Source organism: Medicago truncatula, chromosome 7 (assembly GCF_003473485.1).
Source record: "Medicago truncatula cultivar Jemalong A17 chromosome 7, MtrunA17r5.0-ANR, whole genome shotgun sequence".
NCBI classification, from domain to species: domain Eukaryota; kingdom Viridiplantae; phylum Streptophyta; class Magnoliopsida; order Fabales; family Fabaceae; genus Medicago; species Medicago truncatula.
Window position 1 is genome coordinate 55497776 of NC_053048.1, and position 22272 is coordinate 55520047.

Sequence of the window (22272 nt, forward strand, 5' to 3'; positions counted from 1 at the left end):
AGATTAAAATAAAACGTATTTTTATTGAAGATTTGTTTCAGTTTTTTAAGGGATTACTTTCACTATAAATATAGACCTTGTATCAGGCTAAACTTTGAGAGAGATAGAGGGGGCTGAAACAAGGGTTTAGAAAGGCAACAACAAAACTAGGGTTTGTATAGAGTTTGTCTCTTTGGAACAAACACTAGGGTTTGAGGGTTCATTCACCTAGGGAAACACTATTAGGATTGAGTCTCTTGGTTACGGGAAGAGGCTGGGACTTTGGGTAGAATTAGGCGGGAGACTTATTCTTGTAACCCATTGATTTCTCTTTTGTAACGTTACTCATCATATAGTGGAACGGAGGGCTGCTCTCTCCCCCAGACTAGGTCAATTTGGACCGAACTGGGTCAACAAATTCTTTTGTGTTCTTCTCTTCTTTTGTGTTCTTCTCTTCTTTGTGTTCTTCTCGCCGTTGTTTTCTACTTTTGACTTGTATTTAATTGTTCCATACACTTTGTTTTGGTTGCTTGATTATCTCTTGCTCCACACATCAAGTTGTTATTGGTGTGATTTTCATCGAATTCGCAACATGTTGGAAATTCATTGAAATTAGATCTTCTTGAGAAGGAATCACCTCAAATTGGGATGAAGTTTCGAGGGCATTTGAGAACTTGAGAGATTTGGAGGCAAAATATTGTACTGCAAATACATACATATATAATTCAAACCAAATGGTGTTTGTTTTTCTCAATCATAATTAAAAGACTGAGGATGGAGAGATGATCCCTCCTTATAAGGAGGCGACATTTGACATCAAAGGATCCGACACGACGACCTTGCACAATTTTTGGTTGCTAACAACACACATTTTACAACACCGATCAAAAAGAGTGTGTTAAAGTGTTGCTAGAATTCCTCTCCCAACAATAAGTACTACATTATTCCTCCCTGCTCCCCATTCCAACAAAATCCTGGAAACCTACATCATCACGGTAGGGAATAAAGGATTCAATGGGATAATAAAATTAGTGCAAAGACGCATTCGTTTGTAAAGTTGTTGAATCATATGATCATGAAATCTTCACTAATTACCTAATAGGAGATATCAAGTACAGATAATTTGGTCATAAGCAAATAACAGTTAACATAATAACATTTGGAAAAGTTGCAGCAACTACGAATAATAATTCTTGATTTGAAACACAAAGTCTAAACCCTAAATACTACTGATAATTAAACCTAATTAATTATTATTATTCTTAACAACAGCAGTAGCAGTAGAGCTGGAACACTTAGTGTCTGTTTGGTTGAGCGTTTTTGCTCACCAAACCCACGTTTCTACTTTCAAACGTGACTTTATCACTTTTTGTGATGTTTGGATACAATTAATAGCAAATCTGAAAACGCAGGTTTGAACCCAAAACGTGGGTTTAGAAGAAGCCAGAAAACATAGCTTATGCGGCAACTCAAACTTGGTTGGAAATTTGCTTTTAGCTGACAGATGTATTTTCCCTATTTACCCATGCTTCTCAAGCTCCAATTTTTCCCCCTCAATTTTCAATTTTTTATAGCTGACAAATGTATTTTCAGTGTTTACCCATGCTTCTCAAACTCCAATTTTTCCCCTCAATTTTCAATTTTTTATTCCTCTATAACACTTTCTACTTATTTTTCTAGATCTGGAGAAAAACGAAAATGAGTGAGGAAGAATAATTAAATCACTCCATCTCCATGAAAGCTTCAACCAACACAAGAATTAAAAATTAAAAATTTTGGGAAAGAGATGAGGGAATTAGAGTGGTAAAAGAATATTGAAAGATGATAGAATCAGGAACTGTTAAAGAAGAATAGTGAAAGATTTAGAAGGAGATTGAAATGGAAGCAACCATAGAAGACTTTGGAGAAATGGAAGTGAAGCTCTGAGAGCCACGTGACTATTTTAACAAGAGAGGCACACTTATTGGATTTTTTTAATTGCATTTTAATTGCATTTTTTTATGCTTATGTTCTATTAAAAATCACTTGATTGACAAAAAAATTATTAAAAATAACTCTTATAAATTAATATTATTTTAAAATGAATTTTCGAAACAATTAAATCAATTTATAATAAGATGAAATAATTATCTAATGAGAATGGGATATTTAATTTTAAATATAATTAAAAGGATAGTTTGGTCATTACACACTTAAAATCAATTTTAATACATACTATCCAAACAACATCCATTCATAAGAATCACTTTTAAGTAAGTGTATCCAAACATAAATCAATTCACATTCAACTCACTTTTAACCAAAATCAATTCTCTCAAACTCAATTCTATCAAAATCAATTCTCACCAACGTCATACCAAACACACACTTAACCAACTGATGAGAGAGAATCAGAATCCACCTTTTGTTTTGAATCAGAATCAGCAGCCTCCGCCACCTTCTTGATCTTGGAATCAGAAGAAGGAGAAGTTACAGGAGGAGGTTGAGATTTGTTCTCCTCCGGTAACGGTACCAAATGTTTTGAATCAGAATCAGAATAAGCCTCTGAGACGTATAAACCTATCATCCTCTAATGATTTGATACCCATCATCTTCATCTTCGCAGTCCTCCGAGTATGCAGACCCAGAAGTCCAGAACCCTATCCTCTAACGATCCCATCATCTCACCTTTCTTCCTTCTCTTCAATCCATCCATATATACATTTTTGATCCTTTTATACATGGTTATGTACAATTATTATTTGGGAACTTCTATGGTACACCTCACAAATTGAGGTATACCGGTACTCCTGCTTCAAATATTTACAATTTAACGATTATTTTATGAAATAAAGAGTTATTTATCAATATTTATATTTTATAAGGCATCATTTTATAAGAATAAACATCATTTCATTGTTTATAAGAATCATATTAAATTTTTAGCATTTTCTCATAAAAAATAATAAATATATGTAACAAAAATTAAAAAAATGTAAATTTTATTTCGTCGACACTTTCGGTAACTAAGATCTAATTATTGTAATTGTTAATGATAGAAAACAATTCTTTTTCTTCGAAAAAACAACTCGTTTCAATATAAATTTGATGATTTGGTGTACCGGTACACTCAAATTTTTGAGTGTACCATAGAATTTACCTATTTAAATTTGAGTAGTGATACATAGACCACCTTAGGTGGCATGTACCATTTGTACATCCACATACAATTTTGACAAGTGTCCTTATGATCCCCCACACAATAAAACTCGTATTGTCTCTCACACACTCTCACATGGAGTGGTACAATGTGTGTGTGGAAAAAAGTGTGTACATAAAACATTTTCAAGCACTAAAATAAAACAAAAATTATACATGACGAAGCAATCATAACTAATTTACGCAATGATGAATTTAATAAGGACGATCATTTACATATATTACATCAAAGGAAAAAAAAAAACTAGTAAAGTACATTTTTTTGAAAGGAACAAAAGTACAATTATAAGATAGACCTTTTTTTGGACAAATTATAAGCGAGACTTATATATTAAGGTTGGTTACGTCGATCAAAAAACTTTATAATATACTATCGTATAATACATTTATTTTTATCAAATATGGTTAAACTGACATATTTTAAGTGTAGAGAAACATGAAATTGAGGTAAACTCCAACTCCTACAAATATTATTCATGATAGCTATCGTATAATATTTCCATTCAATGGTTTAATTTCTAAATCTTTCATAATTTCTTTTTATAGTTTTTTAGCTTCTTCGTCGTTAGCAATTTGAGTATTTGACTACACACCCTCCTTGTCTGGTCTAATCAACTTACCACACAATGTTCAAGTCTTCTCTTTTACATGTTTAAATCATCTTAGTTGAGTTTTTATAACCATTGATCTTCTCTAGTTATTCATAATCATATCTCATGCAGTCTTACTATACATCCAACACGTTATTCTTATCTCAACTACTTTTATTTTGTTTTCGTTCTAGTTTAATACCATCTAACATTATGTCTCATAAAACATTCACTTTCTTATAGTTGTACAATAAAAAAAAAAAAAAAAATCTTCAAATTGAGTAGTATTTCTTTATCAAAGAAGACATTGAGGCAAGAAATTGACCATTAGCACACTTTAATTAATAATAATTTCCCATTTCTCGATTCTTCATTAAAAAAAAGTCACATAAATGTAATACCTGTTTACATAAACGGAGAACCTTTAAAAGGCAAGAAGTTGGGGACCAGCTAACGGTATCTTCGTGTTTTTCATAGAAAGTTTGTTTTTTCATGTCTTAATTGCATGTTGATCTCTTATGTTTGTTTTAGTTTTTAAGTTGATCCTTTATGTTTTAAAAGTTTTAAGTTGGTCTCTTACGTTTTAAAAGTATGAAGTTGATCCAAAACGTTACTCACGTTAGAATAAATTAGTCATTTTCGCGACATAATATTAAGTTTAATAAAACCAAAAAAATTAAAAAAAAGGTTTTAAATTGATTTTCTATATAAGTTAAGTTCTATCACCCATATTGTCAATCCAAATCTTTAAACGTTAAGTGACGGAAGAGACTAACTTATTCCAAGGCGGGTAACGTTTTGGATCAACTTAAAACTTTTAAAACATAAATGACCAACTTGAAACTTTTAAAACATAAGGGACCAACTTAAAAACTAAAATAAAACATAAGAGATCAAACATGTAATTAAACTTTTTTCATAAACATAAAAGGATTCAATTTTTCAAAGGAAAAAAAATCATTTTTTTAAAATAAATATGATAGATATTTTTTTACTAAAATATCGTAGATTTTTGTCACCCTGTCAATTTAGTTGGATATTTGTATCTTATCATTATCATTTTTTTTAAGAGATTTTTTCAATGAAATTTAAGTTTTTTTAGGTTTGTTTGATGAAGATTTGGTTTGTGAGTTTTTGATGATTTTTTTTGAATTTCTTTTTGATGAAAAGGATAATTATGTTGATATTTTATAACATAAAAAATTAAATTAGAACAAAAAAAGGACGAAAGTGTTAGAAATTAAGTTAAGGGACGAACCGTGTAAATTTGTCTATTTATTTTTGGTCAATTAGTCCAATGGTTAGAACTCTTGTCACACATATATTATACAATGTCCCTAACAAATGAGTTAAGGTAGTGAGTATCATGAGTTCATGAATCATTAAAAATATTTATTATTTTACTTAATAAAATTGCTACAATATTATGATTATTATTATTATTATTAATTGCAACACACAATATCAGCAATACTCCCTTCAAAAAAGAAAAAACATAAGCATTCTTGTTACGGAAAGTTCTTCCTGTGTCAATTGTGTTGGTTGAGTACAATATTTTGTGTATGATATTTTTTATTTGGTCAAGTATTTTGTGCTCCGTATGATATCTTTATTTTGTAGGGAGAAAAGTGAAAATATAGTATGAATTCAATATGCTAGAAGTTTAAATTAAAATAGTATAGTAAGATGATGAATTATTGAATATGCATGAGCTGACTTGACTGACTAATCAACTCTTACTAAGTCATAGTTTTTCCCTCCCACAATTTCCTTCCACTTTCTATTTCTATTTCTACTCTTCAACATCAATCATATCTCTCTTTATTAACTCCGAATGCTGCAAATTTAACAAGAATAGCTACCTCCTTGAAAACAAAACAAACATCAATCAACTGAAACAAACTACTGCATGTTTAAGGTTGGTGCTTCCTTAATAATTTTCTGTTTCTTTCTTTCACACACAATATTTCTACTTTTTGCATGTTCTTGTTTTCTTTGCTTTCTCTCAAACCTGAAAGTACATGAGAAAAATCTAAAAGTTCAAGTCAAATTTGTTTGATTGATTTAACTTAATTAGTTAGTAGTATTAATTACTTGTTAATTTGTTCTTTACATGTTTGTTTCCTACATGTGGTTCCTATTGATTCATCCATTATGGTTGAGCTTGGTTGGCGTGGTGGCTGTGTAATTGACTTTTGGAGACTTGACTTGTGAATTTAAATATCCAACTTGTTGATGGCTATATTTTTTTTTAAAATTTTTAAACTAAATTAAATTATTGACCCTTTCTTCTTCTTTTAGTTACATTGATTCAATATTCACAATAGTTTGACTTTTGGACTCAAACAGGTTTCTAATTTGATGTTGAATTTTACAGGCTTGATTCTAGTTTTAATTATGAATACAAAGGGACTTAAATTTGTGAGGTGAGGTTACTCAATCCTGCATATACTAAGATAATATAATCTTAGTTTTCCTAAGTTGGATACTTAGAAAATTCAAATTAATAACAAGATTCGTTATGTCTCTTTTCATTCCAGGTTTGATGATTGGAGATCAGAGTCCTCTTTTAGTATAGAGCAGGAAAACACTGTAAACAAAAGAAAAGAGAGACCAAGTGTAAGTGCTGTTTTGAAGAGTATTGGAAGAAGATTTGTGAGTGGATCGGAGAAGATGAAGAAATTTAGAAGACCGTCTTCAATTGTTCACCCTGTAAGTGAAGGACAGACAAAGAAGTTGGATTCTTCTAAGCGCAAAATTCTTGATCCACAGGGGCCTATGCTTCAGAAATGGAACAAAATCTTTGTAATCACATGTGTGCTGGCAATTTCTGTGGACCCTTTTTTCTTTTACATTCCAGTGATTGTCGGTAAACAAAAATGTCTTGATTTGGATGGAACATTGCAGACTACTATCAGTGTTCTTCGCACGTTCTTCGATCTTTTCTACATTCTTCGCATCATCTTTCAGTTCAGAACCGGATTTATTGCGCCTTCTTCTCGTGTTTTTGGAAGAGGTGAACTCGTTGACGATCCTGTCGCCATAATGAAAAGATACTTGAGTTCTCATTTCATCGTTGACATTCTATCAATTATTCCACTACCACAGGTATCTTACATTTCAACTCATTCTTTAATTAAGAAAAAAAGATACTTGAGTAATAGAGTAACTTGAGAAAAAAATGTGAAAGTCATTAATTTTGTTGTTGTTTTGGTATTTCAGATTATTGTTTTGGCTATAATTCCAAACTTGAAAAGCTCAGGTCCATTTTTAGCAAAGGATTTGTTGAAATATACAGTATTAATTCAGTATGTGCCAAGACTACTGCGAATTCGTCCGCTATTCAAAGAAGTAACTAGAACTTCAGGCATATTGACAGAGACAGCATGGGCTGGAGCTGTTTACAATCTTTTCCTCTACATGCTAGCAAGTCATGTAAATTGATTTAATTGCATTCTTCAGATTCAACTATCTTATATATGTTCCTACTTACCATTACAAAATGTTTTGATCACCAAATTCTTGTTTGTGGCTGTGGCATATCAGGTGGTTGGAGCTAACTGGTATCTGCTTTCGGTAGAATCACAGGTGCGGTGTTGGCGCAGAGTGATGAACAATGCTTCGATCTTTCATGACTCATTCTTGGGTTGTGGACCGCGAAATGCAACAGTCCTCTCACTTCTCAACGGTGCTTGTACTTTGGTTGACCCTGATGAAATCAACAACACAACAACCTTCAATTTTGGAATATTTTACGATGCTCTACAATCACTTGTGGTTGATTCAAACACAGATTTTCCTCAGAAGTTCTTCTACTGCTTTTGGTGGGGTTTGCGAAATTTAAGGTTGGTAAATGATAGTTTTCGCCATTTTCTTAATATGCTAAATGCAACATACACATTTTATGAACTATAGAAATTTATATGTTTATCTTAATTTGCATCCCAGTTTTTTCAATGGAAAATTTAGAGTATTTTAAAGACGAGTAATAAGTTTTGTCATATTTTACAGTTCTCTTGGACAAAACCTCAAGACAACTACTTATGTCACGGAGATAGCCTTTGCGATTTTCATTGCCATTTTTGGATTGGTTTTATTCTCATTACTTATTGGAAACATGCAGGTAAGTGCTATTAATAGGCCTATTAGATCATTGATATGAAAGGTTTTCCTCGTATATTTTATAGGGAGAAATTATACTCACACATGTGAACAGAAACGACATTTTCTATGAACAATTGGTTTTAAATTCAATTTAACCTAATCCAAGTGACTTAAATAAGCATAACTGCATAACTAAACTCACCCCAAAAATCCAAAACCACTGATTCCACACTGACTTCCATTGCAGTCCATTTTTGCTTAATTTTCGGAGCTGAAATTTAAACAAGCTATGTTAAACCTCTTTTATTAATTAATGAGCTTACATGTTGTGTTGAACATTGTCACAGAAATATTTGGAATCTACAACTGTTAGGGAGGAAGAGATGAGAGTGAAGAGGAGGGATGCAGAACGATGGATGTCTCACCGTATGTTGCCTGATAACTTGAAGCAAAGAATTCGAAGGTATGAACAATACAAATGGCAAGAAAATAGAGGTGTTGAAGAAGAGACTTTAATTCACAACCTCCCTAAAGATCTCAGAAGAGACATAAAGCGTCATCTTTGCTTAGCTTTAGTAAAAAAAGTGAGTATCAGCCATAACCATCCCACCATTAAATCATTTTTCATCCACATGTTTACATAATATATTGCGCATGTGTAATGAACATTTCATGTTCTTTAATTTTGCATTAGGTGCCAATGTTTGAGAAAATGGATGCGCAATTGTTGGATGCAATGTGTGATAGACTGAAGCCAGTTCTGTATACAGAGAAGAGCTGCATTGTTCGCGAAGAAGATCCAGTTGATGAGATGCTTTTCATTATGCGAGGAAAAGTCGCTACCATGACAACAAATGGTGGAAGAACTGGTTTCTTCAACTCATTATTTCTAATGCCTGGTGATTTTTGTGGAGAGGAACTTTTAACATGGGCTTTGGATCCAAACTCCTCCTCGAATCTACCTACTTCAACTAGAACAGTAGAAACTATATCAGAAGTTGAAGCATTTGCACTCAAGGCTGATGACTTGAAGTTTGTTGCTTCCCAATTTAGACGTCTTATCAACAGCAAACAACTCCAACACACTTTCAGGTATGGCTTGATATACCATATTTTCTCTTAATTATTTTGATGATGCATAATTAAATTTATACTATTTTTTGAAGGTCATATTCGCCACAATGGAAGACATGGGGTGCATGTTTCATACAAGCAGCTTGGCGTCGATATTGTAAAAAGAAGATTGAGAGGACATTGCGTGAAGCAGAAGACAAGCTACAAGATGCTTTGGCAAATGAGGAAGGGTCAACTATTAGCCTTGGTGCAACAATATATGCATCAAGGTTTGCTGCAAATGTATTAAAAAACTTGCGAGAAAATAACAGACAAAACAGAATGCCGCAGAGACTACTACCTCTTTTGCCTCCAAAGCCAGCTGAACCTGATTTCACTGCTCAAAAACACTAGACCTAGCTAAGAATTTTAAGTTTTGATAGGATAGAAACTATACATGCTCCATTGTATTTATATGCATATACGTGTAAAAATGTAAATTTTGTTGTATAAGTATGCAGTTAGGACAATTATAGTCCATTTTGCATGTAGAACAAAGCACCTAGCTAGGTACATTTCCAATGAGTGGCTTTATTTATAGCTAGTTGAGTAATTTACCTTTTCATAGAGATATATCTCCAGGGAGGGATCAAATTACACCAATATAATGTTACACTACTCAATTTTGTTTACTCGATACATATTTTTTAAAGTTAACGGTTGGATTGTAAGTTTATATCATATAGATTATTCATGTTAATTTTTACTAAAATCTAAAATAATTTGATATGTTATTGAGATACATTAAGATTAACAGTGTTCTATAAAATTTACATGTCAATAACATATAAAATGATTTTAGATTTTCGTAAAATTTTACATGAATAATCTATATGATATAAACTTACAACAATCAAATTTGAAAAATATGTATCAATTAAAATGATATTGAACGGTGTAACATTGATGTAACACGCAAGCACGCACAAATTTAAATAATATTATATTATAAATTTTTTGTTTTGAAAGGATTCTATATTTCTTTTTTATGCAAGTGTGTCATTTATATGTTAATTTTATTTTAAATTTTTTCTATTTTTTAAATTTGTTTTCTATTTCTTGACAAAAAATAAATTTATCTTCTATTTAGCATAAATGTGTTGCGAAAATACAAATATTATTGTATGCAAGGGACATTGAATTAAAAGATAAAATTGTAAATAAAATAGTTTAAAGGAAGGAAAAGAACGGCCCAAACATTTTTTTTAATAAAAACCAGTCCAAACATTTTTTTTTTTTAGGGGACAAGAGTGTGTGCTTTATATATTGATAGGGGTATTAAAGTTCAAGGTGTCCATCCAGAAATCCTAGCTCAACTGGCAAAATATCGAAATTGTTAGACCGGATGTTATGACGGGGTTCGAACCCTGGTACCTCCACTTGTGTGTGCGAGTTTATAATGGCTTTGTCATTTCGTCTATCTACCCAAAAAAAAAAAGTTCAAGGTGTCCAAACCGTCGGGAGTACAAGACAATCTAGCTCCAATGAAGTGAGTTCAAGGCACTGAAGTGATATTAAGTTTAATACCCTCTTGTCGTTATCATGTTTCATATCGTTTACTAAGGCATTCTATGTTTTATACATAAAACATTTCATCTTGTTGTTAATGTAATAACATTATCATTCGGTTAAGAGGGGAGAAGAATCTACATTGTGTATCCTAAAATTTTTTGACGAAGATTAATCATTGTTAACAGTGGTGGAAACTTCGTATTATTGTAACAGAATTACAATAAAGATTTAGGTTTTACGTCAACATTATGTGTGAGGAGGCTTTTTAACTTACTCATTCAAGTATTAGTAGGTCATCTAACATAGATGAACAAATTAACAAAACAAATATTTTTATATATCTTTAAAAAAAACATCTCCGCTATATTAAAATCTCTCTATCGTTAGATATGTGAAATATTTATATTTAAACTCAGTTAGAAAATAAATTCACACTTGATTTTAGAAAAATACATATGTTACTCTAAAAAAAGATTTGATTATAAAATAAATTCCAACTTGATTTTGTTCAAAAATATTTTTTATTAGCAAATAAAATTCCATTAAAAATTGATTTACTTATATTTTGTTTTGATATTGTTCCAAGATACCATTCGTATACATGGCATGTTAATATTTGTTGTAACTTTTTGTATTAAAGAAAATTTACGGTAGTTTGATATATTATATATTAATATATTTACTTTCTTTTAAAAAATTAAAAGGAGATCAGCGTGAATACGGGTACCAACCCGCCCGATATCGATTTGGAATCGACCCATTCGTTCATCTATTCATTCATTCATTCATCCATTCATCATCGAATTCGAACTCCAATTTCTCTTCTCTTTCGAAACCCTAATCCCCCAAATTCATTCAACCATGGAACAAGAAAAGAGCCATAGAATGTTCAATCTATTCGTGAAGCACTTGAACGGTAAAACCCTAACCCTATTATTCCCTTCTCCGATCCTTTCCGCTACTTCAATCAAAGATCGTCTTTTCCATCTCACCGGAATCCCAATCCAACACCAACGCCTCGTCACCGGTTTCCGCCACCTCAACGATGATAATTCGGAGATATGTTGTTCGCCGGAAGGTGGAAACATGTTCCCCTCCGTTCGTCTTCTTCTTCGTCTGAAAGGTGGGAAAGGAGGATTCGGATCGTTGCTTCGTGGAGCAGCGACGAAAGCTGGGCAGAAGAAGACGAATAACTTCGACGCTTGTAGGGATATGAGTGGGAGAAGGTTGAGGCATGTTAATGCGGAGAAGAGGTTGGAGGAGTGGAGAGAAGGGGAAGAAGATAGGAAGCTTGAGAAAACGGCGGAGGAGTTTTTGAAGAAACAGATGAAGAAGAATAATAAGGGGAAGGGGAAGAATGGTGATGTTGAGGCTCAGAAGTATGTTGCTAAGTATAGGGAACAATCTGAACGTTGTGTTGCAGAGGTTGCTGAGTCTGTTCTGGATTCCATTCGATATGCTAAGCGTAAATCTTCACCTATATCGGAAGGTTCTCCTTCTCGTGATCAGAAGAAGTTGAAGATATGGTAAGCCATTTTGGTTCTTCTTAGTTTTGGTTTTGTATTTTTCAATTGTTGTATGGTTTAAATTATTATGAAGGCAATGGTTAACTAAATAGTTTAGTGTGTGTTTGGTTATGCCCTCACAAATTGATTTTATAAATTTGGTTTTGGTTGAAAGTGGGTCAGTTGATTTAAAATGGTTTATGTTTGGAAACACGAGAAAGTTATTTACATCAGTTACTTAGTTTATGTTTGGATAGTTTGGGTCATAATTGCTTTTCTTGTGTGTGTGTGTGTATATATATATCAATAAATTTGATTATAGGGGAACAATTATAGAACCAAACATAGATTTAGGTGTACAAACATGGTACCAAACATAGGTTTAGGGTCTGTTTGGGTGAACAGCTTATTTGCAGCTTATAGCACAAACACTTATCAGCGCTTTTGTATAAGCCTTCATAAGCTATTTCTACAGCAAAAGATAAAATTAAGTTAAATTGTTTTTGTATATAATATAAGTTGTTTTCATAAGCTATTTTGAATAACTTATGAACATAAGCTCAAAAAAGCTTATGAAAAATGCCATAAGCTGTTTTCATAAGTTCTCCCAAACAATCTCATAAAACTTATGTCTATAGATAAGCTCAAATAAGCCAATCCTAACAGGCCCTTAATATGAAATTTGAATGTGTTTATTTGTTTGGGTCAATTGTTGGATTTTATGGATTGGTATTTATATTTGTGCTGTGTTGGTGTTTGGTTTTTCTAGGATGGGGAAGAGGGCATTGAATGAAAGTGATGATGATTCTGATGGAGATGTTACTGATGATGAGGGGGAAACTGAGAAATCTGTTTTGTTAAATAGTCAGAATGAGTCTGGGTTAAATAAGGCTGAAGGCAGTTCTGATTCTGTGGCCGGTTTCAAGCGGGATGGAGACTCTTCTGGGGTTGGTTCGTGTGAGAGTGGATCCGAAGAAGAAAAGGAAACTGTTGTAGAAGGCAAAGTGGAAATTGTTGAAAGATCCCAGAGTACTGAAAGTATTGAGGCAAAACCGAGCATTGCTGCTGAAACCATGGTAAATGATGAAATGATGGAGGCTAATGCTGTGCCTTGTTCAGAGACCTTGGATTCTTTAATTAGTGTTCAAGATAATGATTATCAGGATAGCCAGGTTGGTGGCACCGGTGCTCAAGTCTCAAATGTTGTGAGCTCTGAAATTGTGTCCAATGACATGGAAATTGATGGTTCTCTTGAGCATAAAACAGTGGTCATTGAAGAAAGCTTGCCAAGCAATAGTGTTCCAGCAAAGAAGGAGCCTCTTAATTTTGATGCTTTTAATTCAGCTGCAGAACTTGAGGTATATTTTTAAAACATAACGAGGGCTTATGTAGTGTTCTACACTTTGATATGTTTATGTGCTTCATTTAATTGATATATACAATAACTTTTAAGCAAAATGCAATACTTTAGCAAACTCTTTTTTAAGGAATCTATCGATATTTATATAATTTTTTTCTAACTTAATGAATAGAATGTTACGTGACAAACTGTGTTTTTAGACATGCATGATAAGATAAAAGAAGATAAGTAATCTCATTTATAGACTAGATCAACTAGTCAAGTACTATTTGTTAGTCTCTTAAGTTTGATGTATTTTGCACGGATCGGATCTTCACAGGTTCTTGGCTTGGAAAATTTGAAGACTGAACTCCAGTCACGCGGGTTAAAATTTGGAGGTACATTGCAGGAACGTGCTGCAAGGCTTTTTCTTTTAAAATCCACTCCCCTGGATAAACTTCCGAAGAAACTGCTAGCAAAGAAATGAAATAAATGAAATGTACTTTGATATGTACTAATACTAATACTATGCAATAATACTGTTACCAAACTGCCAACAGACAATGTATACCAAGTGTTTTTTTGTATTTTGAAGAACTTCAACTTTGCTTCTATTAGATGGTAAAATAGTCGTAGATTCTAATTAGCTTCAGCGATGCAGCGACACTTTTTTGTTTTGGTTTGAAATGGCCAACGTGAGTATTGTTAATTTTTACGCAACGCAAGGGTGGGGATCAAACCCTTTAACCTTTTTTATTACTTTTTTTTTTTTTGAAAGACTCTCTTTACTACTTCTTAACTCTCTCATTTCGACCACCAAAATCATCCATATATCCTTTACAGTGCACCGACACGCACAAATAAATTGTCCTTAAAAATTCTTGTTTCTATAGAAGTGATAGAAAATATTTTGCAACCTTGAAATTTTTATTTAAGTTTTCCTGTGAAATTACTTATAATAATAATTTTTTAAAAGATAATTAAATCACTTTAAACTAATTTTTAACTTTAGAAGTTTATTTTACAGAATGAAAACCATTTAAAAGAAATTCAACAAACATTCATTGGAACTCACTATCTTAAACCATCTTCCAGATACTGATGCATATATAACAAACATATGGTAAGTGTGATTTACAAGGTCCCAGATTAATGGGGCAGGTAAAAGAGAATAAGAAGTGGAGGCAGAGTTACGACAAATAGGGCATGACATGTAATGTTCATCTGATTTCATCCTTGCTGTAATACTCTGAGAGGCATGTTGGGCAACACCCGGTTCCATCATTGTTTTCCACCTCCTGCGCTCTCTCCTAATACAATCTTGTCAAAAGATTCAATTGTTGACTCATCCAGACAGAGGCAATGAATTGGTGAAGTCCACTGAAGGAATTGCTCAGATAATCAAAAGTTATGAAATGAAATCCTATGTTCCTTGTTTTAACAGCTTGTAGTTAGCCAGAAATTCGGTAATGAAAGGTGAACCTGAAAGGTTGAGGCTTAGAAGACGATTTGGAAGGAAATGACGAGGGTCTAGACTGTATGTGCTGTCTGGGATAGTTGATTTCGAGAACATAGAATCCTCCTGAATTTTTATATACTAGTGAAAGAGGAACTTCAAGATGTCCATTGACTTGAAACTTTCAAACAAATTCCATGTATGTCTGCAGCATTTAGAATATGAACGTTTTGGATTATGAAGTTTTTGACCAAGCAAGCAAGTTGACAAAAACAATTTACTTTAGATTTGAGTGATGCAGCAAATATAATGTCATGAATTACTAAACAAACAAGTTGACATGCGAAAAAGTTCAATAGTTACCCGTTTATATATTTGTTCGGTTATCCATTTGGTGATGAGAGAAACAACGGACATGATCATTATTTCTGCTCTTGAATGCACACATGCTTTAATGTTATTCACAATATCTACAATCCGGTAAAGACCATGTTAGTTCAAGATCTTCACTGAGGTTGTCTAAGAAAAATTCCGGATAAGAATTTGCAATTGGAACTGAGAGCTTTTTAATCACATAGCAAGACTGAGGCAATGAATTGGTGAAGCTCAATGAGGGAATAGCAAGTAAATTGTGATCCTGTGATCGGAGTTGAGCAACTTAAAAGGGTATATAGCTAGTAAGAAAATCAGTAAAGAAAGGTGAACCTGAAGGGTTGAGACTTAGAAGACGATTTGGAAGGCAACAATGACGGTCATGGACTTGTATGTGGTGTTTGTTCCAGATAGTCGATTTTGCGAACATTGAACACTCCTGAATAAGGAAGTGTTAGAACCGTTTTGCTATCATCAGTACAACTTAATTTGAAACCAGGATAGCTACACTAAGGATGTTGATCACCTTCAACTTCTAATTGAAAAGGGAAACGAATAAGGATGTATATGACAATAGTCTTCTGAGGTGTATATGACAGGAAACAATATGAACAAGTGAAAGAACTTCTAAGAAATATTCTTGTTTCTTTTTTTCCTTTCCAAAGATCATCAAATTTATAATTGTGAGCGATATATACATCCAGTTAATTAAACTCAATTGTTTAAGTCTGTATTTTTTTTCTTCATGAAAGCTTAAGTCTGTCGTTTGAAATGATGCAGGTTGCTTTACTGCTTAACTGTATAAAAATAAAAATGATTTACCTACACATGAAAATATCATATGATAATATCAACGAAAGTTAGCCAAGATCAGTGTATGTATTTAAGATTACATATATCTTACTGTAGCCATAAATCATAATTGTCAATTTCAAAAGGTATCGGAATTAAACCTGCAAATTTCATTTTTATTTAAATGAAACCAAAGTTTGATCACCCCATGTAGCTTTTATCCTTTGTAAAGGCCATATCAAATATAGCAGTCATGGTTGTCACAGGAGTATTTTTTCAAAGCATGAAATGGTCATAACATATTGAGTCGCCTTAAATTTACGATTCCGTTATTTCTCTTTCTAAGATTATGCAAGTTGTTATAACAAGATTGGCTATATATATGATGTAACAATGAACCAACTCTGATATGTTAAATAATAACAAGGGTTCACTTTCTTCCCCAATTTTTCATCTCTTTTCTCTCTAGGAGTCGACACTCACTCGAAGAGTGCTTTTCTTCACTCTTAGATAATTAGAGTGTATCATTCCATAAGTCATGAATTTCAATATATGTAATTTGGAAGATTTTCCTTTTATAAGTAAAAGAATGCAATAAAAGTGTTACCAACTGCAAAGAAATCTGGATGATGTTAACCCCAGTTTGTTGAGCAGAACTGATAAAAGAAGTTTTGTAGGCTTGAACGTTTTATACAAGTTTGCCTAAAAAATTACTTACAACATTTTTTTATTTTTCAAATACAAAATCAAATTACTTCAAACTAATTTTTTATTTTATAAAGTTAATTCTATACAAAATGGCATTATCATCGGAATGCAAACTCAGTAACTTAAGCCATCTAGATACTGATACATATCCTAAACTTCTGATAGTGTGATTTACAAGCAATGGTTCTCTAAGTTGATTCATGATGATATCTGAAGAAGAGAATGAGATGGGAAGGGAGAGTTGCGGCAAACTGGGCATGTAGCGTTCATGCGAAGCCATTCATCAATGCAGTGAGCATGAAAACAGTGTTTGCATTCAGGAATGCATCTAATTATGTCCTTACTGTTGTACTCTGAGAGGCATATTGAGCAACATCCGGTTCCATCGTTGTGTCCCACTCCCGGCAGCCTTCGGCTCTCTCCTAACACAACCTTCCCAAAAGACTCAATTGTTGACTCATCCAGACCCATCCTCATCCTTGTAATGGTAATGTCAATGGAAGGTTCAGCTGATATCGTCCTTCTTCTACGCTTGAACCATGTTACGCATCCTATCCCAATTCCACACATCATTGCTCCCCCAATTGATAATATTATGATTCTAGAAATCATAAGACTATGTTGTGAATGACCTGAAGATACAAAAGTTCTGACTTCTGAGTAATTATGAATAAATACGTTAGTATCTGTCAAAAAATAAGAAGGCTTGACGTCACTTTCTACTTTCAATTTGCATGTATCTCGTTGTATTCACCAAGTTTTTCATTTGTTTTTAGCCTTTAGTTGTTAATAACTAAAACATGTATGTATGTCAAATTTTAAGCATGGTAAAATCCTTTTACTGTGGTCGCGGAACTCTCGCTGGCATATGTCTCCACCGCGGACACATAAAAATGTTACCGTTATGGTTACCGATACCATATCATTGACATAAAATTTTCAATCAATGTATGTGTCAGCTCCATTCGAAATAATATTTGAACGTTTTAGATTGTCAAGTTTTTGACTAAGCAAGCAAGTTGATAAAACAATTTAGATTGAATGACGAAATAATATCGTGTCACGAACCATTAAACAAATGAGTTGACATGTGGAAAAATTTAATAGGTACCTGTTTGTTGATTAGAGAAACAACGAACTTGATTGTTGTTTCTGCTCTCAAATCCGCACATGCGATCTTGTAATTCGCAATATCTACAATCCGGTGAAGACCATGTTAGTTCAAGATCTTCACTGAAGTTGTTTAAAAAAAATTCCGGATATGAACTTGCAACTGGAACTGAAAAATTTCTAATGATGTAGCAAGACTGAGGCAATGAATTGGTGAAGCTCAGTGAAGGAATAGCTGATACAAAATGCGTAGAGTTGCTGAGACAGTCAAGTGTGAATTGTGATCCTAACATGTTCGGAGTTGAGCAGCTTAAGACAGTGTAGTTAGTAAGAAGTTCGGTAACGAAAGGTGAACCTGAAAGGTTGAGACTTAGAAGACGATTTGGAAGGCAACGATGAGGGTCATAGACTTGTATGTGGTGTTCGAGATAGTTGATTTTGCGAACATAGAACACTCCTGAATAAGGAAGTGTTAGAACAGTTTTGCCATCATTAGTACAAGACAATTTGAAACCAGGATAGCCACAATAAGGACGTGGATCACCATCAACTTCTAATTGAAAAGGGAAGCGAATAAGGATGTTATTTTCACTGCACCAAGAATTTTGACAATAGTCCTCTGAGGTATATATGACAGGAAATAATATGAACAAATGAAAGAAGAACTTCAAGATGTCCATTGCTATTTTAGATGGAACAAGAACAAACCAGGCTATAAAATGAAGATTCCATATTTGAAAATCATTTATCCAAGTTAATTAAGAATCAATAATGAAAGTCAAATGGAATTATATATTGGTAATTGGTAAAGTCTAATAGAAATATGAAAGTCAAACTAAGCTATGTCATTTTTTTCCATGTCAGCACAATAGGCAATTGGATAAATTAAAAACAAAATGTTTACCAACAAATATTTTTCAGCTGTCATTGGTTTTGTTCTGTCAGTTATATCATCCTGTTAATTCTACATAAACCAACTATTATAGAATATACTATTACATAAACTTCCATATGCAAGTTCATTGTAAAGATAACTCATTGAACCGTGGTGGCTTATTATAGACTCCATCCAAAAAAAGTCTTCAGAGACATTGTTTCTCTTTCCCTCCCCAAGGATCATCAAATTTATAATTGTGCATGACATGTGCATAGAGTTAACAAGATTTACTTTTATACATAATAGTGATTTGAGGTTTTGTATACTGCTGCACACGGCTTGTTCCCCCATAATTGCCATGTTTTGAAGAAAATAAATAATCCTATCCTAAAATAATCTCCTTTTTATAAAATATCTTTATAATATCACAATATAGTAAAACACATTCACGTTGGACAGGGAATAAAACCATCTACGTTGATTAATCCCAATTGCTTAAAATGATACAAGTTGCAATATAAAAAAAAAAATGATACAAGTTGCTTAATTGTATAACGCACAGCCCCAAATATTAAAATTAAAAAGATTATGCTGCGTAAAAAAAATCATATGAGAAGATCAACGGAAGTTAGGTACGATCAGCTTATTTCTTTCAAGCTATGCACCATATATCATATATCATACCGTACCTAAAACTGCAAATTACATTTTATATGACATGATACCCAAAGCTTAATCACCCCATGTTGATGTTTCCTTTCCTTAGTAAAAGCCAGATCAAATATAGCAGTGATGGTTGTCAAAGAGGTATCTTTTCAAAGCATGAAATCGTCATAATATATCCTGCAGCCTAAATTGCTTCAATACATAATAAAATTCAATATATGGAGTTTGGAAGTGGAGTCTGTGGCCAGTAACAATGAATGCTTCCAGCTCATGGCTGGAAAAATTTTCCTCTATAATAAAATCAAGTAATATACAAATTTGAAACACCCCTACTAGAAATCACCTAGGATATCTAGCATGTGTGTTAAACTTGGCGTCGGATACATTAAAATTACAATAAATAGATATTCTCTGAACAAATCATAGAATTTCTTGCCTGTTACCTCCGAAATAGTTCCACTGAAGTGTACTCTATATGGTCAAGCTACTTCTTCTTCATCATCACGAACCATCTTGTCGTATAATAACTTGTATATCTGAAATAAATAAAAGGGATTGGGGTGAGACAAGATGTCTCAGTGAGTTCCACCTATCCTAGGCTATAGGCAACCTCGGGGAACCTAGGATCGCCATCTGTTACTAAACTCAACCTATTTTGGGTTTATACAATTTTATTATGCAAAACTGAGCGCGATAATGGGATAACTAGAATCACTGTCTGAAATACTACATTGATTAAATAATAAATACAGTCATACTCATAACTTTAATCATAAACATAAATCCAATATATCGTATTCTAGTATAGCTTATACTTTGACATACTTATTTGAGTATGTCTCTGATTCTTTTTTTTTTTATAACAACTAGTTTCGGCTAACTGAGCCGGAGTTCCGTAACTAAAATTCATCATTTCCAATGATTGGCAAAATGCCCATAAGATATTGCTTCGTAGCTAATTCATACTAAACATAATTTTCATGTTAATATGAGTATCATTAGTTATACATTTCATTATATGCGTATATATCATATTATCTCTTCGTTATGGCGAACGGTATCTCTTCGTTGTAGCAAACGGAGTTTCACATTCGTTACTATGAGCCGTTCCTCATAGGCTACATTATCTCTTCGTTGTAGCAAACGGAGTTTCACATTCGTTACTATGACCCGTTCCTCATAGGCTACATTATCTCTTCGTTGTAGCAAACGGAGTTTCACATTCGTTACTATGACCCGTTCCTCATAGGCTACATTATCTCTTCGTTGTAGCAAACGGAGTTTCAGATTCGTTACTATGAGCCGTTCCTCGTAGGCTACATTATCTCCGTTGTAGCAAACGGAGTTTCACATTCATTACTATGAGCCGTTCCTCATAGGCTACATTATCTCTTCGTTGTAGCAAACGGAGTTTCCCATTCGTTACTATGAGCCGTTCCTCATAGGCTACATTATCTCTTCGTTGTAGCAAACGGAGTTTCACATTTGTTACTATGAGCCGTTCATCATAGGCTACATTATCTCTTCGTTGTAGCAAACGGAGTTTTTATCAAATTTATTATTATTTCTTTCTTTCTTTCTTTCTTTTTCTATGATCATGTTACTCATTTCAAGTTTTTCTACTCATTTCCATTTTTCTGTGATTTTCTATAATTCACTGTGAGCATAATACTCATAGACTGTATTTCAAATCATTACCATAATTATACATATCAATTGTCTTGATAAAATTTTACTCCAACAATTATGCTAACATAAACATACTTATTAACATAAAAGAGATTTTAGAATAACTAATAATTTACAAAAAAAATCATTCCAGTCCCTGCATCCGAAGTTTGTCGTTTGGCTATTTAAGCACCTCCAAAACAGCTTAATTACCATTTAAGCTCTTTTACCATGATTAGAACAGCTTATTCTTTTTCCATTGCTCATATACCAATTCAACATATCCCTCCTAAACTGTTCATCACAAGATAATACCTGACACAACTTAAATTCCGACTTAAGCTATTATACAAAGGGTTTAACTAGCAACTTATGATTTTTTTTTTCATATCAAATTCGACCCAAACTTTAACACAGATGTTCCAAAATGTATAGTAAGCCCTATGATCCACTTATACAGCAGTTTAAATTCACAACTTAGTCTTTTAAGGCATTTTTCTCAAAACAGCTTAACTGACAAGTTATGCCCTCTAAACAATTCAATTTCTGCTCAAATTTTCCAGAAACAATACAAACGTGTTTACACACCTTCTATACCAAATATACGAGATTCCAACGTGCTATACTCAGTGATCACTTATAATGGCTTATGAGAACAATTTACGCACTCTCAAGTCCTAAATTCACACACCATTGCCTCTAACTTTCTATCATTCTTCATACCATGTTTCTAAATACCATTACCACACATAATCATGTTCAAATTACACATACAACATACACCAAAGTTTGAATTAAACAAATTTCCATGAAAAGGGGATTATACACATGGTGTGTGTATGGTGCGGTTCATAAGGGAAAGAGAGAGAAAATGGATTTTTGTCACTTACCTTGTAATCATACCACTCTTGAGTCCCCTAGAGCAAGCTTATATGTGGTTTCCCATGAAATTTGAAAGAGAAATGAAGAATTGGAAAGTTGAAGGAGGGGGCGGTTTTGAGGAATTAAGAAGGGAGTGAAAAGTTTTGAAGTGTTTTTCTTGCTTAAACCACCTCTAGAAACTTATGTGTACCATTCATGTAGTGAATGCATGGTAATTTGATGAAGTTTTGGTGGTTAAGATAGTATAGGGAGGGAACCGAATTCTTAGAGGGAGAAGGGAGAAGAAAATGTTCTAGAATCAAGAAGAAGAATATGGAAAGTGAGAGAAGAATTAGCAAGTTTACCATTTTGCCCTTCAAGGGAAAAGACACAATTATCCTTTGTTAATTTGTAACCCTTTA

At 33.1% G+C, this 22272-nt stretch overlaps 3 protein-coding genes across 5 annotated transcripts; 2 read left to right on the top strand and 1 right to left on the bottom strand.

Annotated features, from left to right (window-relative positions):
- The first annotated feature begins 5479 nt into the window (after positions 1–5479).
- LOC11431772 (cyclic nucleotide-gated ion channel 1) lies at positions 5480–9641 on the top strand. 2 transcript variants are annotated; one of them, XM_039828058.1, is made up of 9 exons: positions 5480–5685; positions 6117–6193; positions 6308–6875; positions 6990–7202; positions 7314–7612; positions 7779–7890; positions 8219–8455; positions 8566–8963; positions 9038–9641. In XM_039828058.1, the coding sequence occupies exons 1-9, from the start codon at positions 5677–5679 to the stop codon at positions 9336–9338; spliced, it is 2214 nt and encodes a 737-aa protein (XP_039683992.1). In that variant the 5' UTR covers positions 5480–5676; the 3' UTR covers positions 9339–9641. The 2 variants fall into 2 exon arrangements, with proteins under 2 accessions (XP_039683992.1, XP_003626568.1); XM_003626520.4 differs by having other exon boundaries at positions 5482–5685; positions 6145–6193.
- Positions 9642–11262: 1621 nt separating this feature from the next.
- Positions 11263–13986, top strand: LOC11431773 (replication stress response regulator SDE2). The gene is made up of 3 exons (XM_003626521.4): positions 11263–12022; positions 12771–13359; positions 13681–13986. Exons 1-3 carry the CDS (start codon positions 11358–11360, stop codon positions 13825–13827), a joined length of 1401 nt encoding a protein of 466 aa, XP_003626569.1. The 5' UTR covers positions 11263–11357; the 3' UTR covers positions 13828–13986.
- Positions 13987–16587: 2601 nt separating this feature from the next.
- Positions 16588–22210, bottom strand: LOC11432850 (putative RING-H2 finger protein ATL21A). 2 transcript variants are annotated; one of them, XM_039827616.1, is made up of 3 exons: positions 21880–22210; positions 17780–19857; positions 16588–17324 (listed from the first exon to the last, which is right to left on the bottom strand). In XM_039827616.1, exons 2-3 carry the CDS (start codon positions 18456–18458, stop codon positions 16867–16869), a joined length of 1137 nt encoding a protein of 378 aa, XP_039683550.1. In that variant the 5' UTR covers positions 18459–19857; positions 21880–22210; the 3' UTR covers positions 16588–16866. The 2 variants fall into 2 exon arrangements, with proteins under 2 accessions (XP_039683550.1, XP_003626572.1); XM_003626524.4 differs by lacking the exon at positions 21880–22210 and having other exon boundaries at positions 16588–17300; positions 17780–19026.
- Positions 22211–22272: the final 62 nt, after the last annotated feature.

What these genes read in the sequence shown, in the direction of transcription:
- LOC11431772 (XM_039828058.1), top strand. An exon ending in TCTACATGCTAGCAAGTCAT is followed by an intron (nt 7,203 to 7,313) that starts GTAAATTGATTT and finishes GTGGCATATCAG; the next exon opens with GTGGTTGGAGCTAACTGGTA. An exon ending in GCTTAGCTTTAGTAAAAAAA is followed by an intron (nt 8,456 to 8,565) that starts GTGAGTATCAGC and finishes ATTTTGCATTAG; the next exon opens with GTGCCAATGTTTGAGAAAAT.
- LOC11431773 (XM_003626521.4), top strand. Translation starts at nt 11,358, where the DNA reads ATGGAACAAGAAAAGAGCCATAGAATGTTCAATCTATTCGTGAAGCAC. An exon ending in CAGAAGAAGTTGAAGATATG is followed by an intron (nt 12,023 to 12,770) that starts GTAAGCCATTTT and finishes TGGTTTTTCTAG; the next exon opens with GATGGGGAAGAGGGCATTGA. An exon ending in ATTCAGCTGCAGAACTTGAG is followed by an intron (nt 13,360 to 13,680) that starts GTATATTTTTAA and finishes GGATCTTCACAG; the next exon opens with GTTCTTGGCTTGGAAAATTT.
- LOC11432850 (XM_039827616.1), bottom strand. Translation starts at nt 18,458, where the DNA reads ATGGACATCTTGAAGTTCTTCTTTCATTTGTTCATATTATTTCCTGTC. An exon ending in TTTCTCTAATCAACAAACAG is followed by an intron (nt 17,325 to 17,779) that starts GTACCTATTAAA and finishes ATAATTACTCAG; the next exon opens with AAGTCAGAACTTTTGTATCT.